The sequence below is a fragment of the Columba livia genome, chromosome 12 (assembly GCF_036013475.1).
Source record: "Columba livia isolate bColLiv1 breed racing homer chromosome 12, bColLiv1.pat.W.v2, whole genome shotgun sequence".
In the NCBI taxonomy this organism is placed as follows: domain Eukaryota; kingdom Metazoa; phylum Chordata; class Aves; order Columbiformes; family Columbidae; genus Columba; species Columba livia.
The window spans coordinates 9,465,240-9,481,441 of NC_088613.1; the positions used below are offsets into that span (position 1 = coordinate 9,465,240).

Sequence of the window (16,202 nt, forward strand, 5' to 3'; positions counted from 1 at the left end):
GCAGCCCCCTCGCTCCTCTGCTCTCTCTTTGCGTAGCTCTGTACGAAGAACCACACGGCTGCTCAAACATCAACTGAAAACTTTATTGCTGCAGTCAGCAACTTCTCTACTAGTTCAGTTTGAGAGAGCACTAACAGAGCTAAGACTTAGATGTTCTGATAACTTACTGATGAGAATGTCTCCAGGCTCTTCTCATACATTAACATTGCAGCCTGCTTCAATTCTCTTCCTATATTCACTTTGGGATATATAGAAAATAAGGCTATAATAATGCTGTCCTTTCTTGTCTTCTTTCACAAACATTAATCCCATGATTTTTTATCAATACAAAATAACCCTGGAGATAGGGCAGTCTGTGGATCAGCTTCTATGAAAGTAGAAAACTGAAATTATTTTGTTTAATTGTGTGTGAAAGTCAACTTTTGTCAAAATCTCTAGCTGTGACTGGGTGCTTACAAAATGCAATGTATTCTTTTCTTTAGCAGATCACCTAAATACATTTTACTAGCAACCCTTTTGAACCAGATGAAACTGTAATTCAAGCTGTCTTGTCTGCTTCTGCTTTAGTTCACAATAATGTCGCTATGCTGCTCACACCAAAGACTTAAGATTTTATCTGTAACAGCTACATCAGGTATTTTGTCCTAGTTTTTCTGTGGATCATTACTGATAAGGTAGGTTTTCTAAAACAAAAACCAGACCGAAACAAAACCAACAAACAAGAGTCCCTCATTCAGTATATATATTTTAATGTACAAGTTGCGGCACTCCATTGGTGTGACTTTGCAAGCTCATCCCAGTCTTCTAGTGACTGCCCACCAGCCATCACAGAGCAACTCTTCCCCAGCTGGAATATAGGAAATGTTGCTGTGGCCAACAAATGAAGTTAATTGAGAATATTATGTTCCTTCCAAGAATTGTGCCTTGGCATAACGCTTGACTGGACGTCTTCAATCCTTGAAGGTGAACCTCACATTTTTTTAGCCAACTAAATACATCGGGGGGTGGAGGACATCATGGCCAAGAGGCGATGAGGGGACAAGCGGCTGGCAGAGCTGACTTCTCTGGGTGCTCTGCTGGTGCTGTGAACTAAAGGAGTTTGCCGCTTTGCGCTGTGGCTCCTTCATCGGCAGCGGGACAGACTGGTCCTTGGGGCTGGTTGTGGCAGGAGTGATGTCCGGGACAGCATCCAAACCTGGAAGTGGTGTATAGGAAGTGAATGGACAGGTTCTGTGTAGAGAAAGGAATGGCCTTAGCTAAAGTCAGGTATTTCTTACGCCATGGGGAAGTACTAGGTGCAAAGACGAGCTTGTGACACATCCCTTCTTGTAAGTACACATCACAGTGCCGGGTGCTGTGGGGCTGCAGGACTCTCTGAGGGAAAAGCATATTCAGGGAAGGGCAAAATGCTGCTGGGCAGTGAGTGGTGAGGAGAAAGCGTGAGAAACGGCCCCGCGACAAGGAGGCCGGGCAGGAGGAGACGCCCCAGGCCCCAACAGGGGACTCCCCTGTGGCCGTGGGGGACCCTGGCGTGCTGGTGTTCCTAACAGGAGCTGCAGCCATGGAGGCCCACGCTGGAGCAGGGGATGGTTTTATGTGGATCAGTGCAGACTGGAACACAACCCACTGGCTTGATTTCCTTGTAATCCATATGTAGAACTACTCCAATATAAGGTCTATAGAAATTCCATGTCCTTGACTGCATTTTTTGCAATTTGGGTGCTTGTGTAGCTCAAGTAAGTGACACACAGGTGGCATGCATGTCATCCTGTGCTTCTGCCTGTGTGTATTTTGTTCATACAGCTTCCTAGGAAGCCACAACTCAGACATTTGCTGGTAAGTGTAATTACATTGCCAGGGATACACTAGGCACAATCTCTCCCTTTTTTTCTTTTCTTTTGGCAGTCTAGGCTTTATCTAGTTGCATTCTATGGCATTTAATGACAGAGTTAAAAATGAACAAGTTGTTAAAAATGTCAATAATAGCAAAAAGAAAATAAAAAGTTCTGCCTTGAGGAAAAACATCTGAAGTTAGTGCATATTTCTCTCTTATCTTCCTTTTCCTTTGATTTTGGACATCTTTTGCAGGATGAATGAGTGGAGCAAAATTATTACCTGGCTGGAGGAGAGAGGAGTTTTTACAGAGAAGTTCTTATTTACCTGGTTTAGATTAAAGTCAGCAGATCTCTATTTCCATGCGGCAGTGGATTTGGATTTCTTGTTTAGAATAAGGAAAAAAGTAACATCCTACCCTATGGTTGGCAAATTTGCAGTGAGGACTCCATTGCAAGCTGGTGGTTTACATCTCATATAACTTGAAATAAAGGAGTCACTCACACATTCATAATCAATACAATTACTTCTACTTTACATGAATTAAGTAATTTGTATGGCATTACTGTTTGGGGCATTTGTATCCCTATTCAGAGCACTTCTTCAGTATTTCAGCCCCACTGATGGTAAAGGCAGGTGCATGCCAGTTACCCACAAAACCAAGGCAAAGCTCTATGGGGAAACTCTTTTATGTCCATCTAGATTTGAATTTGTAGTCCCTTTCCAATTACTGTGCTAATTGTTTAAGAGATTGCTAGACTAAAAAAAGTTTTTAATCACTAATCTGTTTTTGAAAGGAACTTATGGGCTCAAAACCTGAACTACATACTTCTTAAATTAATTTTCTTCATGAATACTTCTTTCTCAATACAGATTTGTGAGTCAGAACACCCTACTGTGCTTGTTTCTTTGTCTTTTCTTCAAACACCTGGCCTATTATTCTCCTTTTTTTTTCCCCCAACAAAATTGCTCTTTCTTTGTAGGCAAAGTTCTGATGATATTATGTCACTGGAAATACGGAAATTTACCCAATGGCCTCTGTTATCAGAACTGAACCTGGGGCAGAGAACAAACTGAACAAACTTGGCAATTCAGCCAAATGTGAGTACTCCAACAGAAATATTTGTGGACGTTTATTGAAGACATACCAATGTGCTGCAGAATCTTCCCACAAAAGACCTCAAAAAATTGTGACTGGACAAACCCAATAAAACAACCAGGGCTCCAGGCCTGCTGCCATTGAAACTGATGCCTGGAAACTGTCCTGATGTCACCCAGAGAAGAATGAGGCTGCAACCCTTCTTTATTCTGAAGAGAGACATAGGGTCAAATCCTGCAGTCTTAATCTAGATAAGTGTAGGTTTTGCCTAAATCAGGACTAAAGAATTTAGTGCATACAGCAAGATAAAGTGCCAGGAAATAATTGCAACGTTCAGCGTGAGAAACTCTCCCAGTGGCTGGCTGTTCAGATGCTGCTCTCCTCATTGCCCTCAGAAAAGCTGGGAAAGTATATGTCCACACTTGGTTCATGGTAAGAGTGTTGCGCCATGGTTTTAAACTAAAGAAGGGCAGATTCAGGCTAGATAGAAGGAAGAAATTTTTTGCAATGAGGGTGGTAAAATACTGGAATGCCCAGAGAGGTGGTGGATGCCCTATCCCTGGAGACATCCCAGGCCAGGTTGGACGGGGCTCTGAGCAACCTGAGCTGGTGAAGATGTCCCTGCCATGGCAGGGGGGGCACTGGATGAGCTTTGAAGGTCCCTTCAGCCAAACTATTCTATGATTCTATGTGTATTTATGAAACTAGACTGAAGGTTTTTCAGCTAAATGCTCCCCAACTATTTTTAAATGCAATTTTAATACTGTATCCCTAACAGTTTATAATTAAGCTGCTTTATTTAATTTAAAAATAGACTGAATAAGTAGACTTTCTTCCCTTGGTGTACTATTGCTTTATGAGATAGTAATAATTAATATAAAAACTTGTTGAGTTTTGGTTACAGATGCACTCTGATTCCTAAACTGATTTCAAGTGTTGCCCTGCACTATTTATTTTCATAGTATCATGAGCTCTCACAACTGGCTTTTCAATTCACATGAAAGATTTGAAATTTCTTGGAAGGACTCATTCAAGCAGAAAAAATGATATTAGCTTAAAGAAAACCTCTTTGCATTTCAAACTAAACCAAGGTGAGCATCAGTAAGCTGTGTTCTCTACCTGCACCCATTGGGAAATGCAAATATTTCCAGACATCATCATCCGCTCAAGCGGCACAGGAATGGCAGCTTCTGTTTATTAAGTAATGTAACAAAACAGGCAATGTTCTTCCCTTTGCAATGCTCTCCTGTATCAAACAGGACACAGGTGCTTGAAGCCACAAAGCCAAGCATAAATATACACCAGATCGGAGACTGTCCCTGCCTCCATGTGACAAGGTCAGGAGAGGCCACAGCTTGCGGTGGCAGGGGAGAGGTAACAAGCCGGTGCTTGGCTGTGGTTTCAGTAGAGAGGAGGGTTTCTTGGACAAGGGTGCACTGTTGTAAGGAGAATTAGGAAAGAGCAACACCAAATCAATCTGTCAAGGGTGCCGGAGCCAACCCTGCCGTTCCCAGGGTGGTGTTAAAGTGGCTGCGGGCACTGGGTAAGGGTAGCAGCTCCCAGCTCTGGCATGAGCTATGGTACAAATGAGAGAAGTTACTTGCCTGTTAATTGTTGTCCCTCAGATTTTTTCCAATAGCTATGGATAGAAATACTTTTCTGATAAATGAAAGTTATCTCTGATGTAACTGCTGAAATCAAGGGAATTTTAGTTTTTTAATTTGATCCCCACCCCCAACATGAGTGAGATCTCTGTTGGCCCTGGGATCAATGATGAATATTTTGGTGATTAGGAAGGTCCTACTATTTCATGCAATGTTTCAAAACAGCCTTCAGCAGTTGTTTCTCACATGCCGCTTCTGGTAAATTTGTCTAGGAATATAATCTGGCAAAAATACCTAGGTCTTATTTTTATTGCAGAGTTATTTTCTGAATGGCTTACGGCAAATACAGGACAGTTTCTGCTACTTTTGTTGGTGTTTCATTTAGAGTTTCCTTTCCTGCAGAATCTCCTTGCATTGCAAGAGAGAAGCCCTGATGGCAAGGAAAGATGCCACAAAACCTTATACAGAATAGAACATGAGTTGTGTAATGACAATTTTCAAACCATTAACCTACTTAAAAGGTTCATTTGTAACAAATTCAGTGCTTGACTTGGTACCACGTCGCGCCGCCAGTTGGCAGTCTGAGCCATGACAGTGGCCTGGTAGAAGCAAATAGCTGTTGTGGCAGAAACAAACTCAAACTTTGTGTGAGAGGTCCTGGTTACATCGCCTCCCAAGTCTCCTGCTGCTTGACCCACAGTGCAGGCCTAGTGTAACCTGGGTAGAAAGCTCGCTTTTCCACACTGTGAAATACCACCACCTTCTACTTGTGTTAACAATGAGGTCTAGGAGCCCAGAAATACTTCCAGTCTTGTGATAGATTATGACTCAAGAGCAGTCACAGCTATTAGTATTTCAGAGGAAATGGAAAATGACCCAGCAAACTGCCTTCTCTGTCAGGTACCTCAGTACAAGCTGAGAGGAGCCTACTGAAACAGTTCGGCATCTGGAGCTCTGCACTCACAACTCTAGCCTTGAGAATATCTGTGTAGTCTTAAGAGTAGTCCCAGAATGGCCTTGATAAAGAAGTTCTAAAATATATGAACTCTTTCCAGTGTGAATATAAGTGCTTGAGAATAGTCTTGAGGAACCAGGCAGAATCAATGGGGGAGTTCGATGCTGTCCCATGAGCCCACAGAAGCAGAGCTTGTTCGGGCTGGTGCAACAGGTGTGGGAAAGGTGATCTTCATGTGTTGTCAGCTGTTGGCCTTTCTTTTGTAATTGCTAAGTAACAATTAGCATGTGTATAACTCCAAGATTTGCACAGTGTCATGTTTGTTTAATTGGTCCTCACAACAGCCCTGTGAGGTAGGCGAGTCAGCTGCAAAAGGAGGACACTGCTTACCCTCACTTTACCCTCAAGCATCAGACCTATAGATGAGATAGTTGTTCTCAGTCCCATTTCCTGGGCAGGGAAGTTCAGAAAAAACTTTAAAATGACCTGTCTGAGGCCAGAAAGGGTGTCCAGGATTTCGATGAACTCTACACTCCTGTTCAGTAAGGCCCGTTGTCACTCATTCCAACATCAGCCCAAGGAAGAATTTAACACTTCACATTTAGTTTTCACTTAACTTCTGAATCTACTGAAGGCATGAAATGTCTGGAAATGTACAAGTAGTCTGTCAACTTACTGGTCTGTAAGATGTGCCAGTAATCAAGCTAAAAATATTTAGCAACCTCATATTTACAGCTATGAGCTACTTATTGATATGTGTATATACACAGAGAACTACATACACTTTACTGCACAGGATAACCTAATTTCACAGGATACAGTTTCATATACAAAGTTTAATTTCTTTTTAATTATTAAAACGTTGTCACCGTGAACATAAAGCAAACATTTTTAGTTTGAAACAAGGAACTCTTTATACAAACCTAGATCTGCATCAAGAGCCTATACTGAAAATAGTCCCCACCTCATTCCTGCAGGTCTAAAATGCGAGATTTCACTGGCATTTGCACTTCAACATGAAGCATGGTCTCAAAATTAACAACGGTGTACTGATTCTTAGGTCTCAAGTACTGTGTGTAAGAGTTCCTCCTGAGAAGCGAGTTAAGAATTGCTTAGAAAACTGAAGTTATTCCCACAAAGAATTTTGAACCTTTGGACTAGCATCTGGTGAGTTTTGGGATTTCAAAGCTTGAGGTTCACATTGGGCTGAATTACAAAGAAGAGATAGTTTCTGCTTCTGTTTCTTTAGTGTCAGAAATTACACAGGCTAATCTGCTACCTGATTTCATGTGGTGATGAAGGAGACCAATTTTTAGCAGGGTTATTTCCTTTCAGTCCATTGCTGAAGATGGAGGAACCACAACTTTGTGTGTGCGCGCGTGCTTGCTTTCTCTTTTAAAAGGTGTCTCTCTAACGGGGGGTACTTACTGGAGAAGGCATTCACTTTCCGCTCCATGGCTGTGGTCTGTGGGAGAGCTCCTAACAAAGTTCTTTGTTAGTGTTTGTAAGACTGGAGATGAGGTTTAATTGAGGGATTTGTGCTGAATGTTCTTTCGCTTTGAGTCTTAGCGCTGCAATGCTTGACGTTTTCCTTTCAACTGCTGCTGGATCAGTGAAGGCAGTAAGAGTGGGGTCTGACGGGGGTCCGGGAGCTTTCATTAGTACTGAAGCTGTTGTCATGAGAGGATTTAAAGCATTGAGAAACCTGTATTTGAAAGAAGTCAATATTATCCAAATTAAGAATTGTTTTGAAGAACAAGTACTTACTGAGTTGCAGCTTCCCCCACCCAAAGTATTAGAAAAAAGTGCCAAAATTTCCAGTTTCTTCCAAATGTACATTTTGTTTTCCAGAATGTAATTCAAATTTATTTTGCTGTACAGTGTCTTGCCCTTGAAACCAAAACAAAAGAAAAAAAACCACAAGAAACAAACTGAAACCCACCACAATGACAACACCCCCCCCCAAAAAAACCCCACCCTAAACAAAAAACCAAACACTTTAAACTAAAATAGATGACCAGACGTGGCATGCAGATACCTAGAACAGCAACCATTTGCTAATGCTAAATCCTTTCTAAACAAACCTTGGTTGCTGTAGATCAGCCTGTGCTGTCAAAGCAATAAACCACCTCATAAAAAGACCAATTTATGTGGCTGTTTATGCAGCAAATTTGTTCAGACAAGTTATTCCATGTGAAAAGTGGCATTTGCCTGTCTGTTAATGTGGAACTACAATACAAGCTATACTATCAGCAAGAGGAAAGCGCTATCTTCTTTTTATATATATATATATATATCTCTACAGACCTATTATACGTATACGCACACACTACACATGCTTTTTTCCTATTTTATGGTGTGCACTAGAACAGCAGCAGCATTTTGCTGATAAATTTCAGGTTGCTGGGCAAAAAAACCCAGACAGCAGGTTCAGCTGAAATGAGTTGCTGGAGTTCTAGGTGTCTGACTACCTTTATTCTGTCAAATCACCCACAAGCCATGTCTGTCTCCGTCTCGGTTACATCTTTATGGCTTATAATCTGTGTCAGTCCCTGAGATAAGGGTGGAGCTGGAGCCAGCAGGTTACAGCAGTCTACCTGAGTTCAATGAGTCCAAAATTTCAGTAAGTGTTCACAATTGTTCTTCAAACAGCAATTACATGTTAAGCTTTTACTAGCATGACTTAAAACTAATTCTTGCTATTCCTAAAGAAGTGATCCTACATAGGCACTAACCCCATTTTAGTAAGTTTATTTATCTATGGGAGCATGTTTATTGAGAACATGTGAGTATCAAACTAATAAAAATGCAGCATTTTTAAACAGTTTTGAGATTTAGAAAAAAAAATAATTCTATACCTTCCAAAATGTGGATTTAAAATGGGATTTCTGAAGAGAGAAGTCCAGGTAAGGCTGCTGAGGCCAAATGGCCCTAAGGTTGAAGGACTAAAGGCTGGAGACATAGATGGCACAGCCAATGTTGAAAGAGGCATTGACCTCCACGTGTGATCTGGGAGGGGAGAATGACTCAGTGGAACATCCAAAAATAGACCAAGTGGGTGCGTTAAGGAGATTCCTGGAACAGTCCCCAGAATGTCATTTTTTTCACGTTTCCTCCACTTTGCCCTTCTGTTTTGGAACCAGACCTTCAATAAGAAATTATAAAGGCATTAGCTGAACTTACTCTGCAGTTTGTCTTACCATCTACTACTGCATGCAGTGATACAGGTGGCAAAATTTTTATTGTTTAACAAAAAGCTACTTCTTTAATATTCGAGATCCATTCATAAATGCCTTAGCGGGTTTACTAAGATATACATCAGTTATAAATATTGTAAATTTGCTTACTCTCTAGCTCTGAGTTGTCCCATATTTTTAAAAGCCATTGTAATATATAAAGCTATCACCTGAGAACTCATGATAAGTTATTAAAAATGATCATTATTCCTTTCATAAGGTATTTACTGAAAATTAAATTTCAACAAAGCCTTTCAAGAGGTGGCTATTTCTGTACAGATACCTTAGGAAACAACTTAATCATGACTGTAAGAGTAACTAGGCCAAATACATGGTGTGTGCGTTTTATCTTGATAGCTGGACCATACATCTTTATACAGAGGATTCAAAAGTAAAATGAGAAGTTCTTGTTGTCTACCATGAATGCAAACAGCACATAGTTACATTAAAGTGATTAACTGAATTGCAGTGAAAGCCAATACTAAACTAATAAATCTAGTCAGCAGTGTTAGAACAGGGTATCAAGCTGTTCCTAAAGGGGCTTTAACTAGTATTGGTTTTGTGTAGTAAGCTGTTGATTATATTGCCTCTTCAAACCTGAATAGTCATTATTTTAGCCCAGTAAACAACTTTTAAGGACTTTAGTCAATCAAATCAACAGATCAGAAAACTGACTCTTTATAATGTTATTCCTTAGCATTCACCCAGCAGAACCTTTCAGACCCAGGATGGCAGCAGAGAGGAGTGAAGAGCATCAGCTCTAGAACAAGGGAGAGTGGACCTAAGCCAAGGACATTTAAAAATGGATGCTGCTGAGGTTGAACACTCGACATCCAAAGGTGCTCAGGTGTTCCAGCCCCATCTGCAGCCAAGGCCATTGAAGGTGGATTCTGAACTGGATCTGGAAGAGAGGCAGTAGTGGTGGCCCACAGTCTCACTCGGCAGTCTTGTATAGAACTATTGTTACGATTCTGCAAGCTGCTTGCATTCTGTATGTAATACTTGAATGTACTACTCAGGATTCAACATTTAGTAGAGACGGGTAACATAAGGAACAAGAGTTGTTGGAAAGACCAGTATCTGTCCTGTACAGAATTATGACTTTCTAAAATTTACTTCGGATTTAAGACAAAGGTGTTTTACCTTACAGTGTAGATAACTTTTTAATAAGGAACTAGCAAATCTAGTAAAACAAACTAAAATCATAAAATTAAATAGGAAAAATTCAAGTTCCCCCAAAATTATAACAGATGCTAAAAATAGTTATTCCTTTGATATTAGTATTTTGGAAATAGCAAATTCTATAGATAAATGTGTTATGACAAAAGTCTTTGGATGCAGAAGTTTTATGGATGCATGACTTTTAATAGTTGCTTTTCACATCTGCAATTATATTTCAGTCAAAAATGTTTTCAAATAGTTTTAAATTTATATTGTGGAACATCTAAAAGTCAGGGTTTGGGGGTTTCCAGCCTCACTGCGTGCTTTAATCTCAGACTTGCCATGTAACCATTTCCAGTGATGTGACTTACCTTCAGGTGCTTAAATAATATTGTGTTTGGAAGGAAATCCCTTCACAAATCTAAACCAGGAGGCTGTAGCATGCCACAACATCGCTGTCCTGAGTTTGATGTTGTAACAATTTGCTCTTCCAAAGCTCTCACTATAGGGTTCTTGGGAGCCAGATGAAGAATTACTACTCTAGTCCTTTCATTGCATATATTCTCTTTACACTGGGAGGAGGGATTCATATCCCTCGGGTTTTATACGTAATGCAGAATTGTCTCACTGTACAGGTTGGCAGAAGGAGGTGCCCTTAGAAGAAAAGTGAGAACATCAAGATTTTGAAGTTGGTATTTAAATTCTTGAATTCTTGAGTGTTGTTTCTTTTTTTTAATTATTCTTCTATTTCTCCAGCAGCCACTGCCTGTGGCTTTATATGATCAGATGTCTTACGAAGGAATATCTGAACCAGTCAAACACCAGACAGCTCTGCTTGCGTGGCAATGAGGACGAGACACTTGGTCTGTAGTAGCCCAAGACAAGGGTCTGGTAAGCAAAATGTACTCAGGTACTGAGATCAGATGACTATAAATTGCTGTTAACCAGTAATCCCAAATATTTGTAAGGAGAGCTTATCTGAGATCTCACAGGAGAAGACAACCAACTCAAAGGTGTGTTTTCTATGAAAATGGAATCCAGTTAAAAAGGTAGTGAACTGTCTTATGCTGCAGATACAGACTTTCCTAAAAGGGATAAAACAAATGCTGCAAAGGTATTAATTTCCTTACTAAATCTTAGTATTGTTCTTCAATCTGTTATTCATAATAAGCCTGACACGAAATAAGATGTCTGCTTTTCTGCTTTCTCTGTCCTAAAGTGAATCTATTCTATCACTCAGACATGTACTCTGACTGTGAAATAACATTAAAATGTTACAGGTGATTTTGAGTCGACAACCAAGCTTATTTAGTTATCTCAGAAAGGAAATACCAGCATAGATATCTAATAATTATCTTTTAAAAAAGCTGGCTTTCAGTTCCTTACTGGAACAAACTCATCAATGTAAGCGATAAAAGGAGCAAAGGCATGCCTCATACCTTACAGTGACATGACAAACAGCTTTCAAAATTTAGTACAGTCATTAACAGTCAGATTAGTCATCTTGAACCTTTTGTTAAGCAGTTTTCCTTTGCTTCCAATAAAAGGCTTAACTTGCCTTTACTCTATTTTCAGGCACATTTGAAGTGCCAAACTAAACAACAGAAACTGCTATACCAGTCTTACGAATTTTATGTTACAAGTGTAACATCAGTGGTAAAATACTTTGGAAAAAATGCATTACTTAGTACTCAAAGATAAGTTTTAAACCATCAAGTTTGAATTGTATGCTAAATATCACCCAGATAATTTTTCTAATTCCTAGCACCACACATATCTGACAAAAGAGCTTTAGGTCTTTTAAAAAGAAAAAAGTGTGTAAAACTTGATAGCTTTCTTGCTGTAATTTTCTTTAAAATCTGTCATCTTTAATTGATGCAATAGCTAATGAAGATAAAAAGACACACAGATATGACTAACTATCATATTTCTGGTGTAGCTGGATACAGGATCGTAATCAGAAAATATGACAAAGATGCTTAGATCAGTTACATTTGTAAGCTAATGTTTTAACACTGATGCAGTTTATGGTACTGAAATATCCAAGTAATGCTTCACTTTTCACATTAAGAAAACAAAATATTCCTTTAACTTTTTCTTATTTTCCTCCTACCCTAACGATATGAATTATGAGAAGTGGAATGGCAACAACAGATGCAAATGCTATCGAAGAACAGCCCAACGTGGCTTCAGATTATTAACAGGTTGTGCAGACTCTCGGACTACCCCTTTCCCAAGATAAGGAACAATGCAGAGATTCTTGTTGCCAGCTCCCTTCCCTTCCTCTATACAGGCAAATAACGGCGGTTGGGTGAGGAGAATCTATTTGAAGTGATGCTGAAATCAGAGTATGTTCAATGGGCAATTTTTTTCTTTTTTTGTTCATTTTCATGTAAGAGTCAAATGCAAGAGTGAGGGACAATGGTACCCATTTCAGCTGGCTGACGAAGGGTTCTCCACAGAGAAGCCCTCAGTTTGAAACCACACCGAGGTGAAGAAATGGCCTGATTGCATTTGGTAAAATTAATTTGCCAGGTTTACACTCAAGTAAATAAAAAGCTACTATTTTTCATGTCAGCTGGTTTAGCCAGGTACCATGGGAGAGGTGTGGAATTCTTCATTTCACACAGGACTCCGTACACAGCAACTATGAGCATGTGCATACAAGGCAGGAATTTGGGAATTAAGATAGCTTGTTAAGCACAGTACATCATCATCTATATAGCAGCTGTTCTTATGCATCCTCTTCCCTCCAGGGTAAGTTGTTTCTCATCTACCACAGGACAAGAACACATACACAGGCAAAGGCACCATGCACTGGAAGTTCACCCTAAACACGCTGTGCTGACTGTGTGCTCGTGCCCAGGACACATCGGTTAACACCTGGCAAGGAGTAAGGAGGAGCAAGGCACAGCTCTCTGCACTTCCTTCCATCCACTGGGGATACATCAGCTCTGCTATTTTGCTAGTTAATTTGTTTTTTACTCCATCAAACCTAAACAATTCCATTTCTTTCAGATGAGTTGTAAGGAGAAGAGTTCCTCTTTGCCATCTACTATTGCACCATTCCTTCACAGGTCAAATGAACTACAGTGCATCTACCCCACTGAGTGAATGTGACAGTAACAGGTGAGTTAACAGCTTTTCACCCATGTCCTTTCCCCTGGTAATTGCCAGATATTGGGGTATTTCAGTGACTAGACTTTAAGTGATTGTTGGTGGTAGAGAGAAAAGAGGGCACATAATTTTCTCCAAGTTCATAAAAGAGAGATGAAAGGTGCAGCTGGGTATTCTCAGATGGGTCGATTATCAAGTGCCACTCATACTTCTAAGGCCTTTTCTGAAGATGGTGCATATTAAAATAAAACGCTAAAAACCTTACAATTTTACAGACGTGTGAACCATTGCAGATCCAGTAACTGACCTAATGACAACAAATACAAACAAGGATCTGGCATCAACAGCAACAAAGCTTTGCAGGAGTAAGCGGGGCTGTCGCACTGAGCAGCCACACCAGTTCTCAGTCTTTCACGAGCACGCACATACAGCTGTGCTAGAACAGGAGTTCAGTCAGTAGCTGACACACAGCACAAGCCCAATTTAGTAAATTATCATTTTGAGCTTAAAAATACTTAGAAAGCCTTCACACCCTTTGAAACAACTTTTTAAAAATGTTATTTTTAAGCTAATGTTTCTGTATGAGAAGGGAATTCAAGCTTATACAAGAGATGGATCTAAAGAAACTCCTTATTAAGAGGTATTGTTATGCATGAGTGCTTAGGAAAAGCTACTAGGGTCATTTGCAGTTTAACAAAACTGCAGGATACAAGATGATTAGTGTCTGTTTCTGTATGCCGAAGTTCTACAGGTGTTGCTGTTATTACAGCCCAGTTAGGCCATAAAAGTCTCCCGGACAGCGCCAGACTGTCATGTGAATGTCAAATGAATCTTTTATTTATTTTAGCAAATCGTTTAGAAGTGTACCTGTTTCATCGAGCTAAGTTAGAGCAAGAACAGGGTGTAAACCTTTCTGAAGCCCATGTAAATAACTTGGGATGCCCCACAGAATCTCTCATTCGCTAGAAACCAACTGATTTTTTTTTTTTTAAATACTGTTTTTATAATCTCAAAACTCAGGACCCAGTACCGGCTTTTAGACCACGAGGACGGCAGCAAATGCGAGTCTGAAGCGCAACCTGGGGAAGTTTTAGAAGCCGCCGTTTGTTTTCCCGTCGCGGAGGTAACTCGCCAATTTCAGAACTACCCAAAGCGGACGGCACCCGGCACCCCCGCCCCCTCCGCCATCAGCCGAGGAACGGGGGGATCGAGACTTATTTTTAACAGCTGCTTTCAGCCCTCGCCGTGGGGTGGTTTTGAAACTCGGCGGACGGGGGACAGATGGACGGACGGAGGGTCCCAGGCCGCCCCGCGCGCCCGCACTCACCTGCACGCGGGCTTCCGTCAGGTCCAGGCGCGCCGCCAGCTCCTCTCTGCGGGCAGACACCGTTAGCGGCCGCGCTGCCTCCGCCGCCCCGTCCCGGCCCTCCGCCCGCCCGGCCCCTCCCGCCGGCGGCCGCTACCTGGTGAACACGTCGGGGTAGTGGGACTTGCGGAAGGCGCGCTCCAGCTCCTCCAGCTGGAAGGTGCTGAACGTGGTGCGGTACCGCCGCTGCTTCCTCTTCCCCGGCCCCGGCGCCTCCCCGCCCGCTGCCGTCCCGCCGGACGGGTGTCCTCCTCCTCGCCCCGTTGCCACCGGCTCTTCCGCGGGCACGCGCGCTCTGCCGGGCCGCGGAGGCGCCGCGCGCTCCTCGCCTGAGGGAAGAGAAGCGGGGAGTTACCGGGGCGGGCGTGGAGCGCCCCGCTGTCCCTCCGCCAGCCCCGCCGCCCCTCACCGTGCCGCCCCGCGGCGGGGCCCCGGCCCAGGATGCTGTCGATGAAGTAGGAGGTGAGGAGGTGCAGGGGCGGTGGGGCGGCGGGGGTCGCGCTCTGCATCGCGGCGGGCTGGCGGCGGACAGGGCCCCCGCTCCGCGCCGGGTTTTATTGGCGCGGGCAGCGCCCGGCTCCGCGCCCCGGCATTAGCATTTCATTAGCGCGCTGGCGTCAAGGCCGGGGGTGGGACGCGCCGGGTACCGCTCGCCGCGCAGGGGCCGGGTCCGGGGCGGGCGGGCACGGGGCCGCCCCACCGCCGGGCACTACCGCGAAGCCGAAACTGCCCGCTCCCGGCAGCGAGCCGGCGATGACTTTGTAAAGCTTGCTTCGAGGGCGCGGGTTCGCAGCGGCTGCGGTGAAGTTGTGCCGGGGCCGCCGGTGTGCGGGGGAGCCCCGCCCGGCCCGTCTGCCGCTGCTGGGTCGGGGCTCGCGGGCACCCCCGCGCTGCTGCTGGGGAGAAGGGAGCGGGTCGTGACTGCCCCTGTGTGAGCCCGGGGAGTGCGGGGGCACCTTGCTCGCTTACACGGGAGCAGAAGGGTCACTAGGGTTTGGCTCTCTGTTGCTTCTGCTGAACTTCAACTTGTTGCATTCAGCTTTGTAAGACTGACCTTGCAAAATGTTGTGTGCTGACAAGTGCAGAGAAAATGCACAAAACCATGCAAGAGTGAGCCTTTTTTTCCTGGACATCTTTGATTCTGCTCCTGCTAGAATTCTGCTGTCAGTGCTGTTACAGCAACGATTCCTCAACAGGAGGTCTGGAAACTATTTCCTACGCGGACTTCCAGCAGTTCTGTGATCTTGCTGTGGTGTACTGCTAGAGACTGATATAAATTAGATGACAAAATGACTTGATCTTAAAGTCTAGGTTTTTGGGGATGAGAATAAAATGCCAGGTTCTAGGGAGTTTTACGGAGTGCAGCAGAAAAGGGCTTAAAAAATTACCCAAAAACCAGTGGCTGAAGGCTGAAGCCAGGCAAATTTAGATTAGAAATGAGGCACTAATTTAAAAATCTGTGTTTATAACTAACCTTTGAAGCAATATAACTGGTGAATTTCTGGGTTCTCTGTCTTTGCATCAAGGCTGGAGAGTTTACATTTTAGCTGAAGACATAAAGGTTGTCACTACAGAGATGCTTCCTGAATCTGGGTCCTGTCTTATGCCAGATATCCAGCTGAATAATCTTTTGGTTCTTTCTGGCATTGTAGTCCACAAAAAAATGACTTTTTTTTTTCTTCTGCTCGCCTCTCTTACCTCACTGGGGTTATGTGAGTGCTATAGTGCTTTTAGATTTGGTTACTGAGACCTGGGGAGACCTGTTGTATGCTCCAAGGAGATTTATCCTGCGGGGAAAAATAGTCTATGATGCAAGTTGTATGTTGTAGGA

General features: G+C 42.8%; 1 protein-coding gene across 2 annotated transcripts; it reads right to left on the minus strand.

The window, feature by feature from the left end:
• Positions 1 to 732: 732 nt before the first annotated feature.
• ESX1 (ESX homeobox 1) lies at positions 733 to 15,196 on the minus strand. 2 transcript variants are annotated; one of them, XR_010475674.1, is made up of 6 exons: positions 14,781 to 15,196; positions 14,469 to 14,700; positions 14,333 to 14,378; positions 8,350 to 8,636; positions 6,920 to 7,196; positions 733 to 1,195 (listed from the first exon to the last, which is right to left on the minus strand). XR_010475674.1 is itself a non-coding variant. In XM_065077810.1 (5 exons), exons 1-5 carry the CDS (start codon positions 14,878 to 14,880, stop codon positions 6,971 to 6,973), a joined length of 891 nt encoding a protein of 296 aa, XP_064933882.1. In that variant the 5' UTR covers positions 14,881 to 15,196; the 3' UTR covers positions 5,795 to 6,970. The 2 variants fall into 2 exon arrangements, 1 of the variants encoding a protein (XP_064933882.1); XM_065077810.1 differs by lacking the exon at positions 733 to 1,195 and having other exon boundaries at positions 5,795 to 7,196.
• Between the last annotated feature and the right edge of the window lie 1,006 nt (positions 15,197 to 16,202).